This window comes from Macrotis lagotis, chromosome 2, assembly GCF_037893015.1.
Source record: "Macrotis lagotis isolate mMagLag1 chromosome 2, bilby.v1.9.chrom.fasta, whole genome shotgun sequence".
In the NCBI taxonomy this organism is placed as follows: Eukaryota; Metazoa; Chordata; class Mammalia; order Peramelemorphia; family Peramelidae; genus Macrotis; species Macrotis lagotis.
The window spans coordinates 184,759,513-184,782,333 of NC_133659.1; the positions used below are offsets into that span (position 1 = coordinate 184,759,513).

At 41.5% G+C, this 22,821-nt stretch overlaps 1 protein-coding gene across 1 annotated transcript; it reads left to right on the forward strand.

The window, feature by feature from the left end:
• The first annotated feature begins 32 nt into the window (after positions 1-32).
• DUSP3 (dual specificity phosphatase 3) lies at positions 33-20,500 on the forward strand. Its single transcript, XM_074223776.1, has 4 exons — positions 33-139; positions 2,515-3,077; positions 9,687-9,913; positions 20,297-20,500. Exons 1-4 carry the CDS (start codon positions 98-100, stop codon positions 20,494-20,496), a joined length of 1,032 nt encoding a protein of 343 aa, XP_074079877.1. The 5' UTR covers positions 33-97; the 3' UTR covers positions 20,497-20,500.
• Positions 20,501-22,821: the final 2,321 nt, after the last annotated feature.

Sequence of the window (22,821 nt, forward strand, 5' to 3'; positions counted from 1 at the left end):
AAAAGGATTGCAAAACCCACAGAGCATGTTTGTGTTGGCTTGGGGTCGTAGCATCCCATAGTCTACTTCTCTGAACTAAGGTTTCCTGGCTTGTGAAATGGGGATGATCACAATTATTCTCTTGATGCCTATTTCACAGGTAAGTAGTGAATGTTAAATTTTTCTGTAAAGTTCCCTGCAGACCAATGTGCACCATCATAATAATGAATAGTGACCTGTTCTTGTTTACTGTTGATATTATAAAGTTATATTTGCTCATGTAGGGTCCACATGGTCTCAGATTTAGATGGGAAGAGGGAAGGAAAGAAAAATAATTTCCTTTGTGATTAAGAAGGGGATGGGGTTTAAGAAACCAAATTTTCCCTAGTGTTTTCATTTTCCTTAGAATTCAAGGAATAGGAAAAGTTCAGATTGAGAAAATTGAATAATAGTTTAGTTTAATAGCTGTTCATTCATTTTGGCTGGGTGATATACAGGGGAGACCACAGTAAAAGTAGAAAAAGCCAAATTGGGATCATGAAAAGGGGATGCCTGCACACTGGTATATTAAAATTAATTCTCTCTCTCTCTCTCTCTCTCTCTCTCTCTCTCTCTCTCTCTCTCTCTCTCTCCCTCTCTCTGTCTGTCTGTCTTTAGCTATTTGTATCTATCTGTATATCTGTCTGTCTGTTTCTATCTATCTAGCCATCTATCCATCTATCTATCTTATCTATCATCTGGCTTCAGACATTTACTAGTTGTGTGACAAGTAACTTCACCTCTTATTTAACAGTTTCCTCATTAGTAACATAGGGAAATAAGGCCATACCTCCCAAAGTGGTTGTGAGGATCAAATGAGATTTATAAATATCCTTATTGAAGTCCCTGGAATATAAAAGATGTTATATAAATGCTAAATATTATGATTATCATTATTATCTGCTCTGTCATTTTTATAGGTAGTCAATAGTCTTGGGGTATAGACTAGAGACTACCTACCTTTCAGCCCCCCATGTGGCCTGGGTACAAGTGACTGAACCTCTATTCTCCTCCCCTTAAAATGAATAGGGTGGGGGAGGAGGGAGGGGTGGAGGTATCTAAGGTAGTACTACCAGCCAAGTTGTGTTTAAAGAGTCTATTTATTCCTTGAGCTAAATTTGAGGTCCTACAAGGTACCATATTTCTTAATAGTCCCGTTTCTGAAAATGGTTTTAGGCAGATTAGAGTAGAAATTCTTGTGTGAAATGGAGAGCTTTAAAAGATTTTCTTAAATGGTCCTATTCATGAGCTCTTAAGTTCCTTTCTAGCCCTGGATCCCATGATCCTGTGATCTCTTAATGTCTCTTCCGATCTAAGGATCTAATTCTTTTTAGATATTCAGGTAATATTAAATGACTGACTCCAGTTACACTTCAGAGACTAATGTTCTCTGTGGATGTAGTCACCAAGACCAAGGGAGGAGGGAGTACTAATGCCATGTTCCAGGCATATTGTACCAAATTACCAGTGTCCGTTGATTGTCCTATTTAACCTTAAGGGATCCCATCTAAAGATGTGACCCATTAATGTTATTATTTTCTGTTCTGTGCCTTAACCTTGGACTTGCTTGGTCATTTCCCTCTTCTGAGGAGTTTAGTAATTTCTTTTCAGAGTGGACTTAGAATTTCACAGCTATTAGGAACTCTCTTAATGATATGCCTGGTCACTGTCCTTTCTCCAAGAGTTAGCATTTTTTAACTCCACCCATTTCCCTATCATTCACACTCTTCCCCCACCTTTTCTTTTGAACAGGATCACAGATATTGAAAACTCTACCTTCTTCTGTTCATGATCTCCAGTTTATTCATTATAGCTTGTTTGTAGATAACTGGTTACATCTTGTTCTCCTCCATTAGACTTAGAGCATCAAAGACAGGGACTGTCTTTTGTTACTTTTATAATCCCCAGCTTTTAACAAAATGACTGGCACATAATTGGTGTCCAATAAATATTTGACTGACTGACATATGTGATGATCACCATCCTTCTAGGAGTTAGCAATTTATGCTCACCCTACCCCACTTTGGGGCAAAATCACAAATATTAAGAAATCAATAAATACATTGATCCCTCTCCTCAAGGAATGAGTTTTTCTTTTCTTCTTTTTTCTTCCCTTCTTTCTTCCCTCTCCTCTCTCTCTCTCTCTCTCTCTCTCTCTCTCTCTCTCTCTCTCTCTCTCTCTCTCTCTCTCCACAATATCCTCTCTCCAGCAACGAGGTTTTCAGAACTCCACCAGTGACATACATAGTCCACTGTTCTCTCTAGAAGAGTTGACAATTTACCTTTTCACCCCTTTTTTTCCCCACAGGTTTTGGAAATCTACCAATGACATACATAGAACTCTGCCCTTTCTGGGGGAGTTAGTAATTTACCTTTTAGGGATGGGAAGGGCAGATCTCTATTGGGAAATCTATTAAAGCAGATCTGCTTCTGCTTCTTAATTGACCCTCCAAGAGGCCCCCCACCCTTTATTGAGAGCTTATGTAAATTGCTCAGGGTCAAAAGTCAGAGGACAGAACTAGAACTCAGACCTCTTCCAGCCGCTTCGGGAAGCAGGCCCAGACCGCCCCCTCCCCCCCCTGGAATCGATCCACAAAGTCGAAGCCCCAAAGTTCGAGCCTGGGGTCGGGTTGCCTGGTCCGGACCCGCGCCTGCTCGGCCGGGCCACCCTCCGCGCTGGACCGCTCGCAGGCCGCCCGCCAGGCCGCCGGCTGCCCGGTCAGGCACGAGGTAGCGGGGCCCGGGGCGGTGGCTGGCACCCAAGAGGTCCCCGAGCTGGGGCACGCCCAGGAGGCGGGGTCCGGCGGGCCTTGCCTGTGGGGGGCGGGCCCCCAGCTGAGCCACCGCCCCGTTGTGCTGGGCGGGCCAGGGGCGTCCTGCTCCCGGGCCTGGGCTCCCGATCCCGATCCCGCGGCCGATCCGGCCTCCGACGAGGCCATGGAGGAGCCCTACGGGCTGTCCGTGCGGGATCTGAACGAGCTGCTGTCGGAGGGCGGCTGCTACAGCCTGCCGAGCCAGTCCTGCAATGAGGTGATCCCCAGGATCTACGTGGGCAACGCGTAAGTCACGGGCGGGGGCCGGGGGGGGGGGGCCGGGCCCAACAACCCCGCGTCCTAGGGCATTCTTCTCCTCGGTGCCCCCTCCCCCTGTGGAGGGGAGAAGCGCCGCGCTTAGCACGGGATGGTCAAGTGCATCCCCCACCCCATCCCCATAAAGGTCAAGTTCAGTGCCACCCCGGGCCGCAAAAGTCAAGTTTATTGGCGCTCCCCGGGGTGGAAAAGTCAAGCACATTGTCACTCCGGGTCTGAGAAATGAGGGGGGAACTGGGCTGGGCAGGGCAAGGTCAGGGGTAGGGCATGAGCTGGCAGGTGCCTAGCTGCCCCGGAGCTGGGGCAGGTCTATTTTTGGGGGATGCAGGTTGGCATTTTCATGAACAGTTGACCTAGCCAGTCAACCTCTTCGTTAGTCATGTGATCATTGCTGCCAGGATCTGCAGAGAAAGTCACGACATATTTCTGAAATTCCTGCCCCAGCCCCTCTGGGGACTGATGTCATAGACTCAGAATTAGAACTTTGCCTGCCAGGGACTCTAAAAGGGAGCTGACACTCTGGAAGCGCATTTCTGAGCAGCCACTGTGGGCTCCCTGGGCCCGTTCCTTCTGGTCAGGCAGGGGCATGAGCCTCCGCTCTCCACAAAGAGCTTTTGGTTCTCCTTACCCTCCTTAGTACACACAGGAGAGAGACATGGGCTGAAGGGGGGCCCTAAGGTTTAGACTCCCTCTTGGTGATGAAAGGATAGCAGGAGAGGAAAAGAAAGAAACCAAACCTTTTGGAAAGCATACCACTGCTAACTAATATTTACATGGGGCAGCTACCTTTTATGTAATGATCTCATCTGATGAGGTAGGCACTAATCCCCTCCTCCCCCCATTTTAAGATGAGGAATCCGAGGCTAAGAGGGGTTAAGTCACTGAGATCAGACAGCTAGTAAGTATCTAAGTCAAATTTGAACTCGGGTTTTCCTGATTATCTAATCCAATACTAGTCACTGTACCACCTCAATCTGAGGAATCTGGACAGTATAACAAGGATTGAGTATGGGGGTGAGTTGAGGAGAGGGAAGAAGTGGAGGCAAAAGCCCCTGGTAGGAAGCCATTCCACAATGGTATTCAAGTCAGCTTTCAACAAACACATTTAAATAGTTTTTAGTAAATATGTACAAGACACTTCTAAGTATTGGGTTGACATATGTGATGATCACTGTCCTTTGATGTGGTGCAGACCCTCTGATGAGGGAAGACTAGGGTGAGAACAGGGCAAAGGGGAGGCCGGGAAGTGCAGTGAGGAATTTGAGGAGGAAGAGGTCATTTTTCACGTGGGGGTGGGGGGTGGGGAAGGGGATCGGGAAGAATTCTTGAAGTGGGGGGATGTTCTCAAGGAGAAAGGACTCCCAACAGCCAGAGATGGGCATCCAGGTGGGGAGACATATCCTAATCACTGAGGAGAAGAAGGGATGAGAAGGGGTGATGGAGTTCTCAGTACAGTTTGGCAAGAATGTACAATGAATGAAGGGGGGGGTGGGGAGTAGAATGAGGTCAGTCTGGCCAGTTAGATTAGAGGCGTATTATAGAAGGCATGACCTGCCAAGATCAGGAGTCTGTCCTTATTTAGTAGGCAGCATGGAACCACTCAAGTCTGTGACATGATCCTCTTAGATTACTTAAACAGTAGGAAGAATAGACAGCAGGAAGGGAAGACGCTGCTAATAACTTTACAAATACTAACTCATTGGATCCCTACAATGACTCTGGGAGAGAGGGAGGTGATACTAAACTCCCCATTTTATAGTTGAGGAAACCAAGGCAAATTAGAAACATAGTGAGGTTGGATTTGAACTTGAGTCTTCCTGACTCCAGGCTCAGCACTCTCACTCCTGCACCACTTAGCTAACTAGAATTGGGAAGACCATTTAGGGAAGCATGACGGTCTAGGCTAGAGGGATATATAAATCTTGAAATCGGGATATGGGGAGAGAAGTTGGGGGTAAAGTGGGAATTCTTTATGCCAGGCCAGGGGAAGCTAGGTGACATATTGGATAGATAGAGCTCCAGACCTGGAATGAGGAAGACCTGAGTTCAAATCCCTTCTCAAATCCCCCACCCCACCCCAGCTTGTGACTCTGGGCAAGTCATTTTACCCTGTTTACCTCCATTTCCTCATCTATAAAATGAGCTGGAGAAAGAAATGGGAAAGCACTTTACAATCTTTGCAAGAAAACCCCAATGAAGAGTTGGATATGACTGAATGAACAATATGCTAGACATGAAACCAATCCTTGTCTCAGGGAGTTTCCATTCTCTCCAGGATAATGGCACACATGCATTTTAGGACCATTAGATTAAGACTTAGAAAGAATCTTAAAGGTCTTGGGTCCAGCCTCCTAATTTTACACATGAGGAAACTGAGACACAGAAGAATGACTTGTTCAGGATTACAATATCTATCCAACTTAAAGGCTCTTAGAGGCCTTTGGGTTAAACCTTGTAATTTTACAGGTAAGGAATATAGAAAAATAAAATGACTTGTCTAGGGTTATAAGTTCTTTCCAATTTAGAGGCTCTTAAATAAGGTGTTTGAGTCCAGCCTCCTAATTTTGCAGATAAGGAAACACAGAAAAATAAAATGACTTGCCCAGAGTTAAAAGGTCTTTCCAATTATATCCAATGGTTTTTATCTACCATCCTACCTCACAATGTAATTATATATAAAATAAATTCAAGACAGTATCCAGAGGGAAGTACTGTAATTGAGAGGAAGCAGGGAAGGTTCCAGGTAGGAGCACCTGAGCTGAGCCTTGAAGGAGAGAAACTAGGGATTCTAAGAGGTTGAGTTGAGGAAGAAGGGTATTGAAGGAATGGAGGTGAGGAGGCAATCAGCAAAGGCCCAAAGATGGAGGATGGAATCTCATGTGAGGAAGAACAAGAAAATCTGTTGAATTCCAAAGTATGTAAAAGCAGGGAGTAATATGTAAACAGCCTAGAAAAGTAGGTTGTAACCAGGTTGTAAAAAAGACTTTTTAAATGATCATATTTTGTTGTTTATTCACGTCTGACTCTTCATGACTCCATTTGGGGTTTTCTTGGCAAAGATATGGTATGCTTTGCTGTTTCCTTCTCGAACGTATTTTACAGATGAGGAAATTGAGTTCAGTTAAGTGACTTTGCTAGGTCACAGAGCTGGTTAGTATCTGAGGTCAGATTTCAGTTCAGCCTGGTGCTTTTATCCGTTGTAGCATCTTTTTGCCCCCTAAATAACAATTATATAAGTTGAAATCTCATCTTAGGAAAGGCAATAGAAAAGCACTGTAATCCATGACAATGGGTCCTGGTCAACACTGGGAATATGTATAGAATAAGTGAATTAGTGCTCTTAAGAGGTCTCACTAATTGGAGTCAGCTTCATGTAATAGAGTTCAGTTGAAAGACTTGTGGCATGGCCCCAGATTTCTCAGGGTACGCTGGAAGGGCACACTGTCAGTACTTGGGCAGGGGAAGTCCATGGTAGTGTAGATGGTAAGGTCTACTGCTCCTTCATTTTACAAGCTTGTACTAGATGACTGCGAGTTCCATCTAGTGGTCATTGAAGCAACGACAGGAATGGGTGAGATCACTGCTCAGGAAAGACAGAGGGCCAGGGACAGAACATTAAGGGACATTAACATTTAAGGGCAAGTAGAGGATGCAGACCAAGAAATGATTGAGCAATAGGAAACAAGTCATAAGAATGTGTTGTCATGAAATTAAAGGAGGAAGAGAAGCGGATAGCAACTAGGAGGGGATGCAATATACCTTTGGATACTGCAGAAGATACGAATGCAAAAAAAAAAAAGGTCATTCATTATATTTAATGTTTGTTGATCATTAGTGACATTGGAGGAAAGTGTTTCAGTGGAATGTTGGGGAGAAAAGACAGTTGAAGGAGTTGAGTGGAGATGGGGAAGTATAGATTACTTTCAATATTTGTCAGAGACGGGGGAGGAAAGGAGAGAGAACAATATTCTAGTTGAAAGAAGCTGTCAAAAATAAGCTGAGTCAAAGGAAGATTTTTTTTAAGGATAGAGAATATTTGAGTCTACTTTTTAGGCTGAATGGAAGAAATCAGTAGAAAGGATGATATTGAAGGTATGTTAGAAAGAATGATTGCTAGAGCAAGGTCACGGAGGAGATAGGCAGGAAGGAAATCCAGGATTTATTGAGGGAGGAATTATTTTTATCAAGAAAAAGGTGTTCACTCTTTGCTTAGAAATTGGAACTGCTAAGTGGGTGGTATCCACAGCCCATACTAGGATGGTGGCTTTGGGAATAGAAAGGAGGGATGACTTTAAAAGATTCTGCTGAGAGGTGGAATCAACAGATTGAATGTGGGAGGGAAAGGAGAGGGAAGAATAATTCCAGACTGTGAACATAGGAAGTTGGGTAAAAGCCAGTACCATTGGACAAAAAATAGGGAAATCAGTAGGAGGAATACACTTTTGGGACAAGGTAATATATTTATCACTTATTATTTATTAAGCACCTGAATTATGCCAGTCACTATTCTAAGCTCTAGGGATCAAAGAAAGGTAATTATCTTTGCCTTCAAGAAGCTTAAAATTCTAATGCAGAAAACAACATGTAAATTAGTCAGTACATGCAGTATAGACAGAAAGTAACCTTAGAAGGGGAAGGACTCATATGGGGGAATATGTTATGATTGAGGCACTAGCCAAATGTCCAGCTCTGGAGATGGGTTATAATATGTATTTGGAGATGTGGATCCGGAGCTTTGGGAGCCATCTATGTAGGGACCATGGTGGAAATCTTAGGAGTTGGATAGGACTGCCAAGGGGAGTATAGAATGAAGGGGAAGAGAATTGATGACCAAAACTGGAGGAACACCTGCCTTGAGGAGAGGAGACCTTAGGAAGAGTGACAACCATACAAGGTGGGTAGGAGGGGGAGACTGGAAGAGGATGGGGCCATAGAAGTAGAGAGGGAGATTCAATCTTTAAATACTGCACAGGGGCTCAGGATGCTGGGGAAAGACCATTGGATTCATTCTTTGGAAACTTGGTCACCTTGGAGTGAGCACTAAATACAGAGAACATTATGGTAGAGTGGATAGAATATTAGACTCATCAGATAGACCTGGCTTCCCCATTTTTGTGTCACACAAGGAAGTTGGACTTAATGGACTCTTTTTTTTTTTTGCAAGGCAATGGGGTTAAGTGGCTTGCCCAAGGCCACACAGCTAGGTAATTATTAAGTGTCTGAGGCTGGATTTGAACTCAGGTACTCCTGACTGCAGGGCCAGTGCTCTATCCACTGAGCAACCTAGCTGCCCCTACTCAATGGACTCTTAATTGTACTTTCTAGCTCTAAAGCTAGTCCTCTAATTCTACCTCAAACATTTGCTGGCATTGTTAAATCACTTAACCTTTCTGAGCAATTGGCTATAAAATGTTAGGAATGGGAGGTAGGGGAGAAGAAAAATGAGATAATATATGTATATAAAATACTTTGAAGATCTTATAGAACAGAAATGGTCACTATTAACAATAATTGCTAAGATTTGCAAAGAAAACATTGCAAAAGAAAACATTTATTTAAGGTTTGCAAAATGCTTTGAATAGATAATCTCATTTGAGTCTCACAACAAGCCTGAGGTAGATGCAATTACTATATCCTCATTTTACAGATGAGGAAATTGAGACTCAGAGAAGTCAAATGACTTGTCCAGGGTGGAATGTCCAGGGAACAGTTAGAACAGTTGAGTATTCTATGAAATGTCAGGTGCTGTTTCTGATGCTTCGAAGATATGGTGGGGGGGAAGCTAGGATACAAGGAATTAAGGAAAGAGAATGGGTGAAATGGAAGCATTATGAATAAACCACTTTTTAAAATTTTTAAGTTTTTACATTGGTTTTTTTACATTACATTTTAAGTTTTACATAGCTTTCATTTCCTAATATCTCTCTCCCCTTTCCCCTTTCCCCTACCCCTTCCATAACCAAAAAATAAAGAAGAGGAGAAAAAACAGTTCAGTAATACTAAAACATCAATGAGTACTTTTTAAAGAAATTTAGGAGTAAAGGAAGAAGAGAGAAAGGAGGGAAGTAGAGAGGAAAGAGAGCAGAGAACGGTGGGGAGAGGGGGAGAGAGGGAGGGAGATGGGAAAGGAGAGGGGGAGAGAGAATAGAGGAGAAAAAAGAGAAGGGGGAGAGAGAAGAAGGAAGGGAAAGAGATAGGAGGGGAGAGAGAAAGGAAAGAGGCAGAGAAAAGGGAAGGGGGAGAGGCAGACAAAAGAGAGAAAAAGAGGGGAGAGACAAAAAATGGGGGAGAGATATTTTTAAAATGTTTTTTACAGATAGAAATACAAAAAGACAGTCTCTGCTTCCCAATGATCACATTTTAATAGGAGCAGACAACTCTTTGAGGAATTTCAGTGAAGTATTTTCTTCTATAGCCTGGCAGAAGGCATGAGCAGTAGCTTCTGAGTTCTATAAACAAACAGAGGCAGATTGGAGTCTGATGAAGACCCTCCCCCTCTTCTCCCCACCCCCACCCACCCCTGGGGCTGGGCAAGCTGTCACATTAATGATTCATTCTCTGGTGGTCCTTGCCATGCAGGATTGTGGCGCAGGATATTTCCAAGTTGCAGCAGATGGGTATCACACATGTGCTGAATGCTGCCGAGGGGAGGTCCTTCATGCATGTGAACACTTCTGCCCAGTTCTACGAAGGTTCCAACATCACCTACCTTGGCATCAAAGCCAATGACACCAAGGAGTTCAACCTCAGCGTTTTCTTTGAGAAGGCGGCAGAGTTTATTGACAAAGCCCTGGCCCAGAAGAATGGTAAGGCTAGCTCCAGGAATATCATTACTGCCCCAGGAACAGGCAAAGAGCCACTGCTCTATTAGAGTGGGACTTCCAGGGATGGTTGGAAGTAACCACGATGAGACCTGGCTCTTTCTGGGCCCACCTGTCTGCTTAGCCAGTAGGTCCCAAACCCTCTAAGACCAATGAACTTCATCAGACTGAGAACTTGAGAAGTGACCCCCTGTCTAGTCATCACCATTGCCTAAGTAATGCATTGCCATGGACTCAATATTCACAATGAGTCACTTTAATGGACATGACCAGTGTGGGAATTTGTTTCATTTGACTAGCAAATTGGTTACAGGATTTTTTGGATTTTTCTTCTTTCAAACTGAGGGGAGGGAGAAGAGGAGTGTGATAGGTGAGGAAAATAAATGACTGTCAATTGAGAAAAAAATTAGTGAAAAAATAATGCATTGGTCCAGAGCTGTTCTCAGTGACTGCCTGCTGGTATAATTGCAAAAACCCTTTAAGGCCCTCCAGGGTCTCCAGAAAAAGCAGAGCAGTCATGCTGACAGATAAGTAGTTGTGCCTAAGGGAAATCCTAGGTGGCCAGAGTGCAAAAAGGCCAGTTCATCCTGCTCAGCCATCTTCCTTTACCAGAGCTGTTTTGCTTCTTTGCCACTTTTTTTCATCACTGCTCTCAAATGTGTCTCTGTTATGATTTCCCCTAAAATAATGCAGTGACTTAACAACCACTTTGAAATATTCATTCCCATTCTAATTCCACTTCAATTTAGGCTTTAAAATTTTTTCAAGGCAAAATGGGGGTAAGTGACTTGCCCAAGGTCACACAACTAGGTTGTGTATTAAGTGTCTGAGGTCATATTTGAACTCAGATCCTCCTGACTCCAGGGTCAGTGCTTTATCCTCTATGTCGCCTAGCTACCCTGCCAATTCAATTTCATAAGCACTTATTAAATTCCTCCTATGTCTAGGCAAGGTGCTCAACTTGGGGGATGAAAAGCCAAAAGGCAAAGCAGTCTCTACCTCCAAGGAGCTTCCCTTCTGGGACTGGTGGGGGGGGGGGGCAGTGTGTATAATGGTGTGCACAAAATTGGAGGAGGGGTACTGAGTAGGATAGGAAAAACTTAATGGAAGGAAGCTAGAGATTCTAATAGGTGGTTGTGAAGATGAGGGCATTGCAGGTATGGGACGCAGCGACTGAGAGAAACTAGGGTGGGGTGTGAAGATCCTAATCCATCCATGTGATCACTGAGAGTGTAGACAAAGAAGAGCTAAGGTGTTCGGGACAGAATCTTGATAAACTTAGGGAACATGATCTGGGTGCTGAGCTTCTTAATTTGCAAAATAAGGGATGTGGACTTGATGGCCCATCTCTAAATCTTTCCTCTTATGGCATGATGCTCCAGCAAAGGAGGCTTGAAAGAAATCTCCAGACAGGCAGAGGGAGAAATAAAAGGGGGAGCTGGGTCCTGAAAATACAAAGAAGAGAGATTATTCCAAAGGAGAGGCTGGCAAACAGTGCCACAGGCTGCAGAGAGATCCAGAAGTTAAAGGACTGAAAAAAGGTCATTAGATTTGTCAATTAGATTGTCACTGGATAGTAACTGAGTGATGAAGTCACTATCATAATTACAAGGTTCTGAGGAAGAAAAAGAGAAGTGCCCACAATTGGAGATGTTTTTTTCAAGAAGGGGAGGAGAAATCATGACTTATTTAGAGTTGGGTATTAGAATTTGAGGATAGGGAAGGATAGGGAGACTTGGACTTGTTTTCATAGGCAGTAAGAAAGGAACCAAAATATTTTATTTTGGTTTTGTCAAAGGCAAATGGGGTTGCCCAAGGCCACACAGCTAGGTAATTATCAAGTGTCTGAGGCCAGATTTGAACTCAGGTCCTCCTGACTCCAGGGCTGGTGCTCTATCCACTGTGCCACCTGGCCGCCCCCCAAATATTTTCCTTGTAACAAATATGTATAGTCTATAGTCAATAAAGACTAATTCTCACATTGATTATGGACAAAAATACATCTTTTAGTCATAGTTCAGGCTGTGAGTCAATCACACCTAGTAGCATATTTCATCCTCCAGAATTATGATTAGCCATTGTATTCATCAGGGCTCTTAAAAGTCTTTCAAAGTTTTTATATTTACTATATTGTCTAAATTTTTCTCCTGGTTCTCCTCACTTCATTCTGCCTTAGTTCATGTAGTTCTTTCCAGGTTTCTCTGAACCTTTTCCCCTTCATTATTTATGTATTTATTTATTTTCGGTGTTTGCAAGGCAAATAGGGTTAAGTGGTTTGCCCAAGGCCACACAGCTAGGTAATTATTAAGTATCTGAGACTAGATTTGAACTCAGGTACTCCTGACTCCAGGGCTGGTGCTCTATTTACCACCTAGCTACCTTCCCCTCATTATTTCTTAAGACAAAATAGTATTCTATTTTATTAATATATCTTGATTTATATAGTTAATTGATAATCAGCTTTAAGCTTGTTTTTTGTCCCCCACAAAAAAAAATGTTATAAATATTTTTACACATACAAGTCTTTTTCTTCTTTCTTGAATCTCCTTGGGTGGGTGGGTGGGGAATAAACCTCTGGTAATAATTTATTATTACTGTATTTCAGAGGTTATTCTCAGTTTAGTAACTTTTGGAAAGTATTTCCAAATTGCTTTCCAGAATGTCTAGGTTAATTCACAGTTACACCAACAGTGCATTCATATTCCTGCTTTCCCCTCAGGCTGCCCCTAGGTCCAATATTATCATTGTCCTTTTTTGGTCAACTTTGCCAATCTGATTAGTTGGGAGGTAGTACCTCAGAATTGCTTCAATTTTTATTTCTCTTTATAATAGTGATTTTGGAGCATTTTTGCATATGATTATTGGGTGGGTTGGATTTTTTCCCCTGGAAATTGTCTGTATCCTTTAACTATTTATCGTTGAAGAATGCCTCTTATTCAAGTGGTTTTTATTCTAATAAATTTGAATCAGTTCCCTATATAATTTGGAAATGTCTTTTTTTTAGAGAAATTTGCTGCAAAGATTTTTTTACCCTAGTTGTTTTTCTTCTAATTTTGCTTGCATTAGTTTTGTTTGTGCAAAACCTTTTTAATTTTATAGAATCAATGTGTTCTACTCTCTTATTATTCTCTTTCCTTCACCCAGAGTCTAATTACAGTTTCTTTCCCTTTCATTCTTTTAAAACCCTTCAAGATCTACCATCCATGAGTTAGAGTTTCTTTTGCTTATGCCAAATCCTTCCCAGAATCTACCTACCCTTTGCCTCACTGTTGAGTGAAATATATTTCTGTGCCCAATGGTGTAGTCTTCCCTCTTTTTTTTTTTTAGGTTTTTGCAAGGCAAATGGGGCTAAGTGGCTTGCCCAAGGCCACACAGCTTAGGTAATTATTAAGTGTCTGAGACCGGATTTGAACCCAGGTACTCCTGACTCCAGGGTCAGTGTTTTATCCACTGCACCACCTAGCCGCCCCTAGATAGTCTTCCCTCTTTTGACCAGTTCAGAAGGAAGTTCAGAAATTTAAATGTCATCTACTTACCTCAATCCTTCCTCCTTGTTTATATGGTCTGCTACTTGAACATCCTATGTGAGCATACTATGTGAGATAGTTTTCCTATTCTACCCCCCACCCCCAAGTGTATTCCTTTCCGTCCCTCTTTTCTATCTTCCAAGGTCATTAAAACAAACAAAACCACTCTGTCATCTCATGTCTTATATGACTTCCTCTATGATAATTAATGATGTTTATCATTCTGAGGGGACATTTGAAATCATATGATGATCTGGCTCTTTTATTCTCTTTTCCTTTCCTTTCCTTTTTTTTTTTTTTTTTGATCTTTTGAGTCTTAAATTATCTTGATTTCTTTTCCAGGCCATTTTTTTTGATACTAGATACCTTATATTTCTATTTTTTTTTTAGTCTTTTGACTTTGCTTTACTATTTTTTGTTATCTCTTAGAATGGACTTCTACATTCTTATTTTTAAGGAGTCTTTTGCTTAAGTAAGGCTTGTACCTTTTGTGCTAAAAGCTGTTAATCTTATTTCCAATTTTTTTCCTTCAAAACTCTCATTTCTTCAATTATTCTTGTATGCTCTTTTGATATATGAAATCATTTTAACTCTTAAAAAATCCCACCAAAATTCTTTCTTCACTTCTTCCAGGAATGCTAGGAATCCTATTTATAGGAACTTGTGACCAAACTGTGTTTTTCTGTGAGATTTTGCTTGAAGGTGTTGCAGTCATTCTTTTCTTTTTGATTTTGTCTTGGGACCTCCCTATCACCATATTAGCTCTTTATAGTTTGTTGTTATTCACTTATTTCTTTGTGTCTGACTCTTTGTGACTCCATGAATCATTGACCCCTAAGACTTTCTCTCCTCTGATAACTCTTGAAGTCTGTCCAAGTTCATACTCATTGATTCCATGATAATCTTCGTCCATCCTCTTTCCTTTCTGCCTTTAGTCTTTCCCTAAATCAGGACTTGTTCCAATGAATCCTGTCCTCATTATGTGGCCAAAGTATTTAAACTTCAACTTCAATATCTGATCTTCCACTGAATTGCTTGAATTAATTTCTTATCTCCTCTAGTCCCATAATTCAAAAGCATTGATTCTGTGGCATTCAGATTTCCTTATAGTTTGACTCTTGTAAACCTACATGGTTACTGGAAAAACCATAGCTTTGACTATTGGCAAGGGGATATCTTTGCTTTTTAGTAGGCTGTCCATATTTGCCATAACTTTCCTTCCAGGGATCCTTTAATTTCATGGCTGCATTTTGCCAACTGCAATGATCTTTGAGCCCAAGAGTATAAAATTTGATACTGCTTCCATTTCATCTCCCTCTATTTGCTAGGAAGTGATAAGACTAATTGCTAGGATCTTAAGGTTTTTTTGATGTTAAGCTTCAGACCAGATTTTACACTCAAGTTCTTAGATTTTTTTATATTAAGCTTCAAGCTTGATTTTAGGGGTTTTTTGGGGGGCGGGGGTTAGGGGTTTTTTGGCAAGGCAAATGGGGTTAGGTGGCTTACCCAAGGCCACACAGCTAGGTAATTATTAAGTGACTGAGCCCAGATTTGAACCCAGGTACTCCTGACTCCAGGGCCAATGCTTTATCCACTGTACCACCTAGCCACCACTAAGCTTGATTTTACAGTCCCCTCTCACCCTTATCAAGAGACTTCTTAATTCCTCTTCATTTTGCCATTAGAGTGGTATAATCTTCATATCTGAGATTGTTGATATTTCTTCTGGCAATCTTAATTCTGACTTTTGATCATCCAGCCTGACTATGATGTACTTTGTAAGTAAGTTAAATAATGTGACACAATATACAATTTTTTCATACTCCTTTTCCAATCTTAAACCAATCCATATTCAGTTCTGCCTCCTCATGAGATAAGTAAGATAGTCCAACACTCAGGGGCAGCTAGTGGCACAGTGGATAAAGCACCAGCCCTGGAGTCAGGAGTACCTGGGTTCAAATCTGGTCTCAGACACTTAATAATTGCCTAGCTGTGTGGACTTGGGCAAGCCACCTAACCCCATTTTGCCTTGCAAAAAAACCTAAAAAAAAAAAAGATAGGCCAACACTCCCATCTCTTTGAGAACTTGCCATATTTTGTTATGAACCATCCAATTAAAGGATTTAATGTAGTAAATAAAACAGAAGTCAATGTTTTTCTGGAATTCTGTTTTCTCCATAATCCTGGAGAATGTTGGAAATTGGGTTGCTAGTTCTTCTGTCTTTCTGAAACCAGCCTGCTCTTCTAGTCATTCTTGGTTCATATATTGCTAAAACCTAGTGCAGCATCTTAACCTTGCTAGTGTATAAGGACTATTGTTCAGCACAATTATTCAGTAATTTGAACATTTCTAGACATTACTCTTCTTTAGGATTGGTATATAAATCTATCTATACTAATCCTGTGGCCACTGTTGGGTTTTCCAATTTTGCTGGCATATTGAATGCAGCAATATCTTTTAGGGTTTTAGGTTGCATCACCTCCTCTAACCTTATTGTTAGCAGGGATTGGATTCTAAGGCCCAATTGACTTCATTCTCCAGGATATCTGACTTTCGATAAGTAGCCACACCATGGTAGCAGTTGTTTATTTGTTCTTCTAGGCTTACTTCCTGAATGTGGACTTTGTGTTGGGTCAGACTCTACACACTTCTTGGAGGGAGGGTCTTCCTTGATCTTATTTGGTTTTGGCCAAACTGCTGCTGCTGCTTTCTTCTACTGTTGAGTTCTGTATTCTTCAAGGGTCTTAGAAGTGATCCAGGTTTGGGACTTGCAAGTTGTCAGCAAGCTCCAAGCTGTCCAATCCCTGTTTACCTAATTCTAGGTAAATTCTGATTGACAACCCTTCTGGTCTCAGTGATACAAGCCCCCTCATCTGCATTTGGGTCTGGAAAACACCCTTGTGAGCTTTCTCCTGGTTGATCTACATTTGTTGTTGTTTGGCCAAAAATGACATCACGTTGTTGGGGGTCAATGTACACTTTGTCCAGCTGTGGCTGATCAGACCAATATGAACTTGGAACTTCTTCCACAGGTCAGTCACAACAGTCCATATGAATATGTGGAGTAGAGATGGCTCTAAATTTATGTGGCTCACATTCCTGTTGAACCACCAAAACAATTCTGCTTTGCTCTTAGAGCACAGTGCCTTCTTTGATGAAGCATGCTATCCTGGGCAGTCCTGTGCCACTCTCTCCCATGTCTCATAACCGACTGCAAAGTGCTTTAGAAACACTCCTGCTCTAAGTCAGCTTAGCTGCAAGTCCTGCAAGTTCAGCATGACAGAAATGCAGATCGGAGCTTCTCTGCCCTGGTAACACTACTGCAGGCTTAAAGCTGGGCTCTATTTGAGACCCTGTTTGGCTCCAGGGGTCAGAACTACATGATTCTTGTTCACTTCTGTTCCTGCTTCTTGCCCAGGACACAACCTCAGGCCCATGACCCCACAGTGCCCAACACCAGCACCTCTAGGCTCAGGGCCCCCCCTCTGTCCTTCTAAGAGCTATATGAGATCTAGGGTATAAGTTAGAGGGTTTCTAGTTGGTACCTGTTCCTGCTCCCAGCACTGTCAGGCTCCTCTGTAGTGAACCCCCTAGACCTCTTCTGTACTACTCCTGTTCTGACATCTTGGCTGATCTCTTCAGATTAAAAATTATAAATAAAGTGAATGAATATCAAAATGAATGACAAAATAAATGACAAAAACAATATAAAATTATTTTAGCTTCTGGCCAGCCCATTCTATATTAGCATCTTCTTACCCACTTACCTTGTCATCCTAATGCTTGGGGCATGATCTTGAGAACATCTCATTTCAAAGAATTGAGAATTTCTTGCTCTATGTAAAAAATTCAGCATTTAGGGAAGACTTTTTTTATGTTCAGATTAAGCAAGTCATTGTTGTGTCTAGAGACAGTGCTAATACTAAATATAAATAATATAAATATAATAAATTAATTCTAAATATAAATGATACTAAATAACTCTGTAGAGTGTTTTGAAAACCAGATAACCATTTTTTTATCATTTTTAGTGTAGTTGACAGGACATTGGACTTAAAGGTCATTACAAGGTCAACTGCTTCCTAATTAAGTAACCTTGAACTAATTTCACTTATGTGACCCTCAGGTTCTTTAAATGGGTTATATCTAGACCTGGTAGTGTTTGATTCCCAGCTACTAGAGAGGCTGAAGCTGGTGGATCATTTGAATTTTAGAATGCTGAACTACCCCAGGTTAAGTTGATTGGGTGTCTACACTAAATTGTGTACCTATATGTTGAATCCCCTGGATCTCAGGGGTCCACCAGGCTGCCCAGGGAAGGTGAACCAGCCCAAAAACCATAATAAAAATACTTGAACTATCCTCTTCATGTGGTTTTTACAAAGGTCAAATGAAATGATAGATGTAAAAGGAAAGCAATATAGCACAGTGGGAAGAGGGCTGGCTTTAGAGTTAGAGGTCTGGAGTTTAAATTCTGACCTTGCCACTTAAGATTCTTGTGACCCTGCATGAATTTCTTTTCTTCATTTGTAAAATGAAGGGTTGTTTAGATCACTTTGATGGCCCCTTTGCTAAGTGCTGTGTATGAGTATCAGCTTCTCCCTCCCTTCCATGTTGACAGCATTTTAGACTGGGATGATGTTTCTGTGCCAAAGAGACCCAGAAGATGAACTCTAGGATTATGGCATTGGAACCAGGGGAGGAAATTCAGCTCTTGATGAGCTTGCTCAGGAAGTGAGCCATCTGACATGTTTCCCTGAAGCAAATGTCTGGGAACTGTTTTGGATTTGTGTTTCATTTCAGAGAAGAAGAACATGCAGGGCCAGCATTCCCTCTTTTTCAAACTTTTGGATGAGCTGTTGGGGAAATACCCTGGCAGGTGTGTGCCTGTGGAGTGTATATTTTTGGTAACAGTGTTTCAACATCATTAGTTTCCTTGGCAATCCTGCAGGCTTCATTTTATGCTTTTAAAAAGATTATTGTGGGAGGGGGTCTCCTAAGTTTTACTAGACTGTGACACATACAAGATGAAGAACCCTTGTTCCAATGGATTTCCTTTAGCATTTGCCCTTAGAAACAAATCCTGCATCTTCTCCACTCTTGAAAATCTACTTAAGAGGGCTGCTAGGTGGCGTAGTGGATAAAGCACCGGCCCTGGAGTCAGGAGTACCTGGGTTCAAATTCGGTCTCAGACACTTAATAATTACCTAGCTGTGTGGCCTTGGGCAAGCCACTTAACCCCGTTTGCCTTGCAAAAACCTAAAAAAAAATCTAGTGAAGGGATTGGTTTGAACTCTGGTCCCTTTCCCATTTGATAATGACTGGGTTTGGAAACATCCTCCTGGAGCCACCACCTAGCAGATGAAAAGATGGGAAAAGAGGGATCTCTAAACTTTTCTGTACTGATTCCTACCTGAACAAGAATCTTAGCCAGCCAGTGAAATAGAGCCAGAAATAGGCTGTGTTTGTGTACTTTGAATTAATGGGTAAATGATACTTTGCATTTATTTGGTGAATGAAGAAAAATCCGACTTCCAACTCAGACAAAATGTAAATTCTCTAAAGATGTTATGATCTGAAAAAAGGATCCTGTAACAGGTAAAATGGAAATGGAGCAAAATATCCCTAATCATTACAGGACTCAGAGGCCTGGAGGATGCTGCCACATAGACATCTTAGAAAAGAGATGGAGTCAGCTAGGTCGCACAGAGGATAGACAGCACCAGCTCTGGAGTCAGAAGGACCTGAGTTCAAATGTGACCTCAGACACTTAATAATTGCCTAGCTGTGTGACCTTGGGCAAGTCACTTAACCCCAATGCTGTAAATAAATAAAATTTAGAAGAGATGATCAGAAATCTTTGTGTTTTTGTTTGATCTGTGTTTCATTAGTACAAGGAAATCCTGGTATGGAAATACACTTTGCCAATGCAGATAGACAGCTTATTCTTAGGGGACTGAAGCTGAGGACTTTCCTGTGGTACCAGAAGCCAGTTTATGAGTCTAAATAGCTTGAACCCAGGTATTCCTGACTCTGAGGCCAGTTCTTTTACATGTACTTCCTCTGAGACTTCAGACTGAGTTACTTCAGCTTAGCAATGTTCCCTAAGACTTGGCCTGTACACTAATCAGCTACTAAATAAGGAGACTTTCTTGTCAGATGAGTGTGAGTGGATCTGGCCCCAGAGTCAGTGTCAGTCCTGGTTTAATTAATAGTCTTGTTGGTGGGATTGATTTTTAAATTTTTTTCCACAAAGATGAAATTTTTAATATACAAATGTTAACAGAAAAAGGAGATTGCTTATGAAATATGAACCTGCACTGTACAATTTTTTTTGAATAGTAGTTTCAGCATAGTAGTTCCAATGCTGCTTTGTGTATCTATGCTCCCTTTCTAAACTTCCTTCAGCTCTCTTCTGTGTATTTTTACATTTTCATGAATAGTTTTCTTTTTTTTATACTGCTTTCATTCTCCCTACCTCCACAATTCTTCCCCTCTTCCAGTAAAAGTTCTCCCTTGTAACAAATAAGTATAGTCAAACAAAATGAATTTATTGATCTTGACTGAAAATATGTGCTTAATTCTGTACATATGGTCTCTCACCCTTCTGCCTTCCTTATTCTCAGCCTTTGGAGTTATGATTGGTCATTGCATTGATCAGAATTCTTAAGTCATTTACTATGCTGTATTCTTTGGATAAATGGTTCTCCTCGGATTACTGCACCATTTTCTTGGAATTCTTTCCTTTTTTGTCATTTCTTATGTTTCGATAATAATATTCTGTTACTGAATTTGGTTCAGTGCTGATGTGATTCTTTCTCTCTTTGGTCTTTGTTTCAGGTAAGGTGCTTGTCCATTGCCGAGAAGGTTACAGCCGCTCTCCCACTCTGGTCATCGCATACCTCATGCTTCGCCAAAAAATGGGTGTCCGAGATGCACTGAGCATTGTGAGGCAAAATCGGGAGATTGGCCCCAATGATGGTTTCCTGATCCAGCTCTGCCAGCTGAATGAGAGACTAATTAAGGAAGGAAAATTGTAATCCACTGAGAATTGATGCCTAGGTCTGTCAGGGGTCTTGGTTCAGGGAATTATTGAATGAATCCCAAACAAGCTGCCCCACCAAATTAGGTTATACTACAAGCACTTTTCCAACCACTTGTTTAATTACCTTCCAATGAGTCTTTCTGAAAGAAAGGGCCCCTGCCCCAGGGTCATCTGCAGGAGTCTTCAGGGAAGGGAGCTTCTTTAGAACAGTCATTCCTGGTAACATGGGTATTTCCTTACTCTGTGTGAATTCTAATGCTTTCCCTTTCCCCAGAGATGGGATACTGACCTTACAGGCTCGTGACATTTACCTTCACCTCATCTTGGCTTGGAAGCTGTCCAATTCAGATCCTTTTAGAGTCCAAGATGAGCAAATCTTTCTCTGGGGTCTTGACCTCAGCATTCTGAGACCTGGAGGAGCCATTCCACCAAGTCACTGGCAGCCTCTTACCTTGATACCCTTCCCAACACCCCTCCCCTTCAGGTTTGTACACTGACATCTTTACTCTCTGATCTGGCAGCTTGGGCTGGGTAGTAAAGCCAGGTGATCCTCTCCTGCCCCTCTTGGTTCAGAGGACCCCAAGATGCCTGTGACTGAGGGAATCCCTTGGGGAAAAAAATGCCTTTAATTTAAAGGCACCTAGAGGAAAAGAAACTGGAAGAGTAGAAAACATTAAAAAAAAAGGAAGAGAAAATTAAGGAGATGTGTCCTCTTTTCCCTGTTCCCTATAATGTTTATACTAATCCTCTGAAAACCTGAATCCAGAATTGGCTTCATTGAAATTTTTTGTCCCCCATATGTACCTAGTTCATTAGAAGATTAATATTCTTGGCATGTTTTATATTAGAGGCTCAACCTCTATAAAAATATCTCACCATTTGGAGGGTTTTACTATAGGTGATGGGGATGATGGGCATCTGGAATGCTCTCTTTGGTTTGGTTTCTGTTCAGAGTTTAGAAAGAGGGCATCAAACAATTATAGAAGATGTGAATGTGTCTTTCATCTGTAAGGAGCATGTGAGCAGGGAGAGACTGCTGAAGTGTGTTATAGCAAGGGGTTATGCTCCTGCTTGCTCTCGGGGAGTTGGGGAGCTCTTCACACTTTGTAATTTTATCTTCAAGATTACCAGAACCTTTCAAGCAGCCGCCAGAAATAAAATATATTGTAGTGTCTGAATGGAGCCTTAATTGACAAGCAAATTACAATTCTCTCCCTGTCTTCTCATCCTCAAACACATTTTCTCATATTTCTTCTGATCCTACATATTTTAGCATCATTGTGGCTGCGGGGAAGGGCCTGGGGATGGTCACATTGCAAACAGATGTGCTCCCCTAACACCTTGTGAGAATGAAAGAAAGGCTTATGTCCCCAGTAGGTGGATAGTGAAGGAGTTCATTTGTGTTACTAATCTCTCTTCTGCAGATGTTCGGAACACCTGTTCTAACCTGTTCTATTCTGATAAAAAAAAAAATGAGATTTCTGTGTGTTCTTTGGACTTGTCAAACCAAGTCAAGCTTTGAGGAAGTTTTGTTGCTTTCTTCATTTTGGAATGGCACCCCGGTCATGAAATTGGCATTAGTTACAGTAGTTTGATCCCTAAATGCTCTTTATCCTTCTGGCCTCAGCACATGACTAAGGAAGACCTGCTGGGTGGGAAGGCATTACTCTAGGAGACAGATGGAGTGTTCCCAAGCCATATGGAGCTTCCAGTCGCTTAGCATTCTCATTGGGGTCGCCCATCCAGGTACACTAGAAATATTTCCCTGAAGCATATGGCAGGGAACTTCTTGGATTTGTATTTCAGCTTTGAAATCCAAAGTGGAACTTTTTTGTTTCCAGAAGTGACCAAGGGGAGGGAAGGACTTTGAGCTCGTCTTTAGACATACCTTATTTGAGTACACCAAAGGCATAGAGTATAGGAATGTGCTGTATCTTTGACTTTGCCACAGATATGCCTGCTCTGGAGAAAGGAGGATTAATAGGCATATAGATAAAGGCATAAGATAAACACATACATTTCTATGCACACAAATGTATATGAGTATATGTGTATATGTTTATACATAAATATTTATACATAGATACTTAGCATGTGTATATAAAATACATATATTTATATACACATAAGTGATTATATAATCCACAGTTATGTATTTCTAATTTCTAATACAAAATACATAACACAATTAGGTATTTATAGTACATAAAATCTCTCTATATAAAATCTAATTAAAAAGACATTCTACTGCTCAGGTGAGACTTGAAGTGCCAAGAGAATTTGCTAACACCTGGGGGTTTGGCATATATTCTGTTGATTT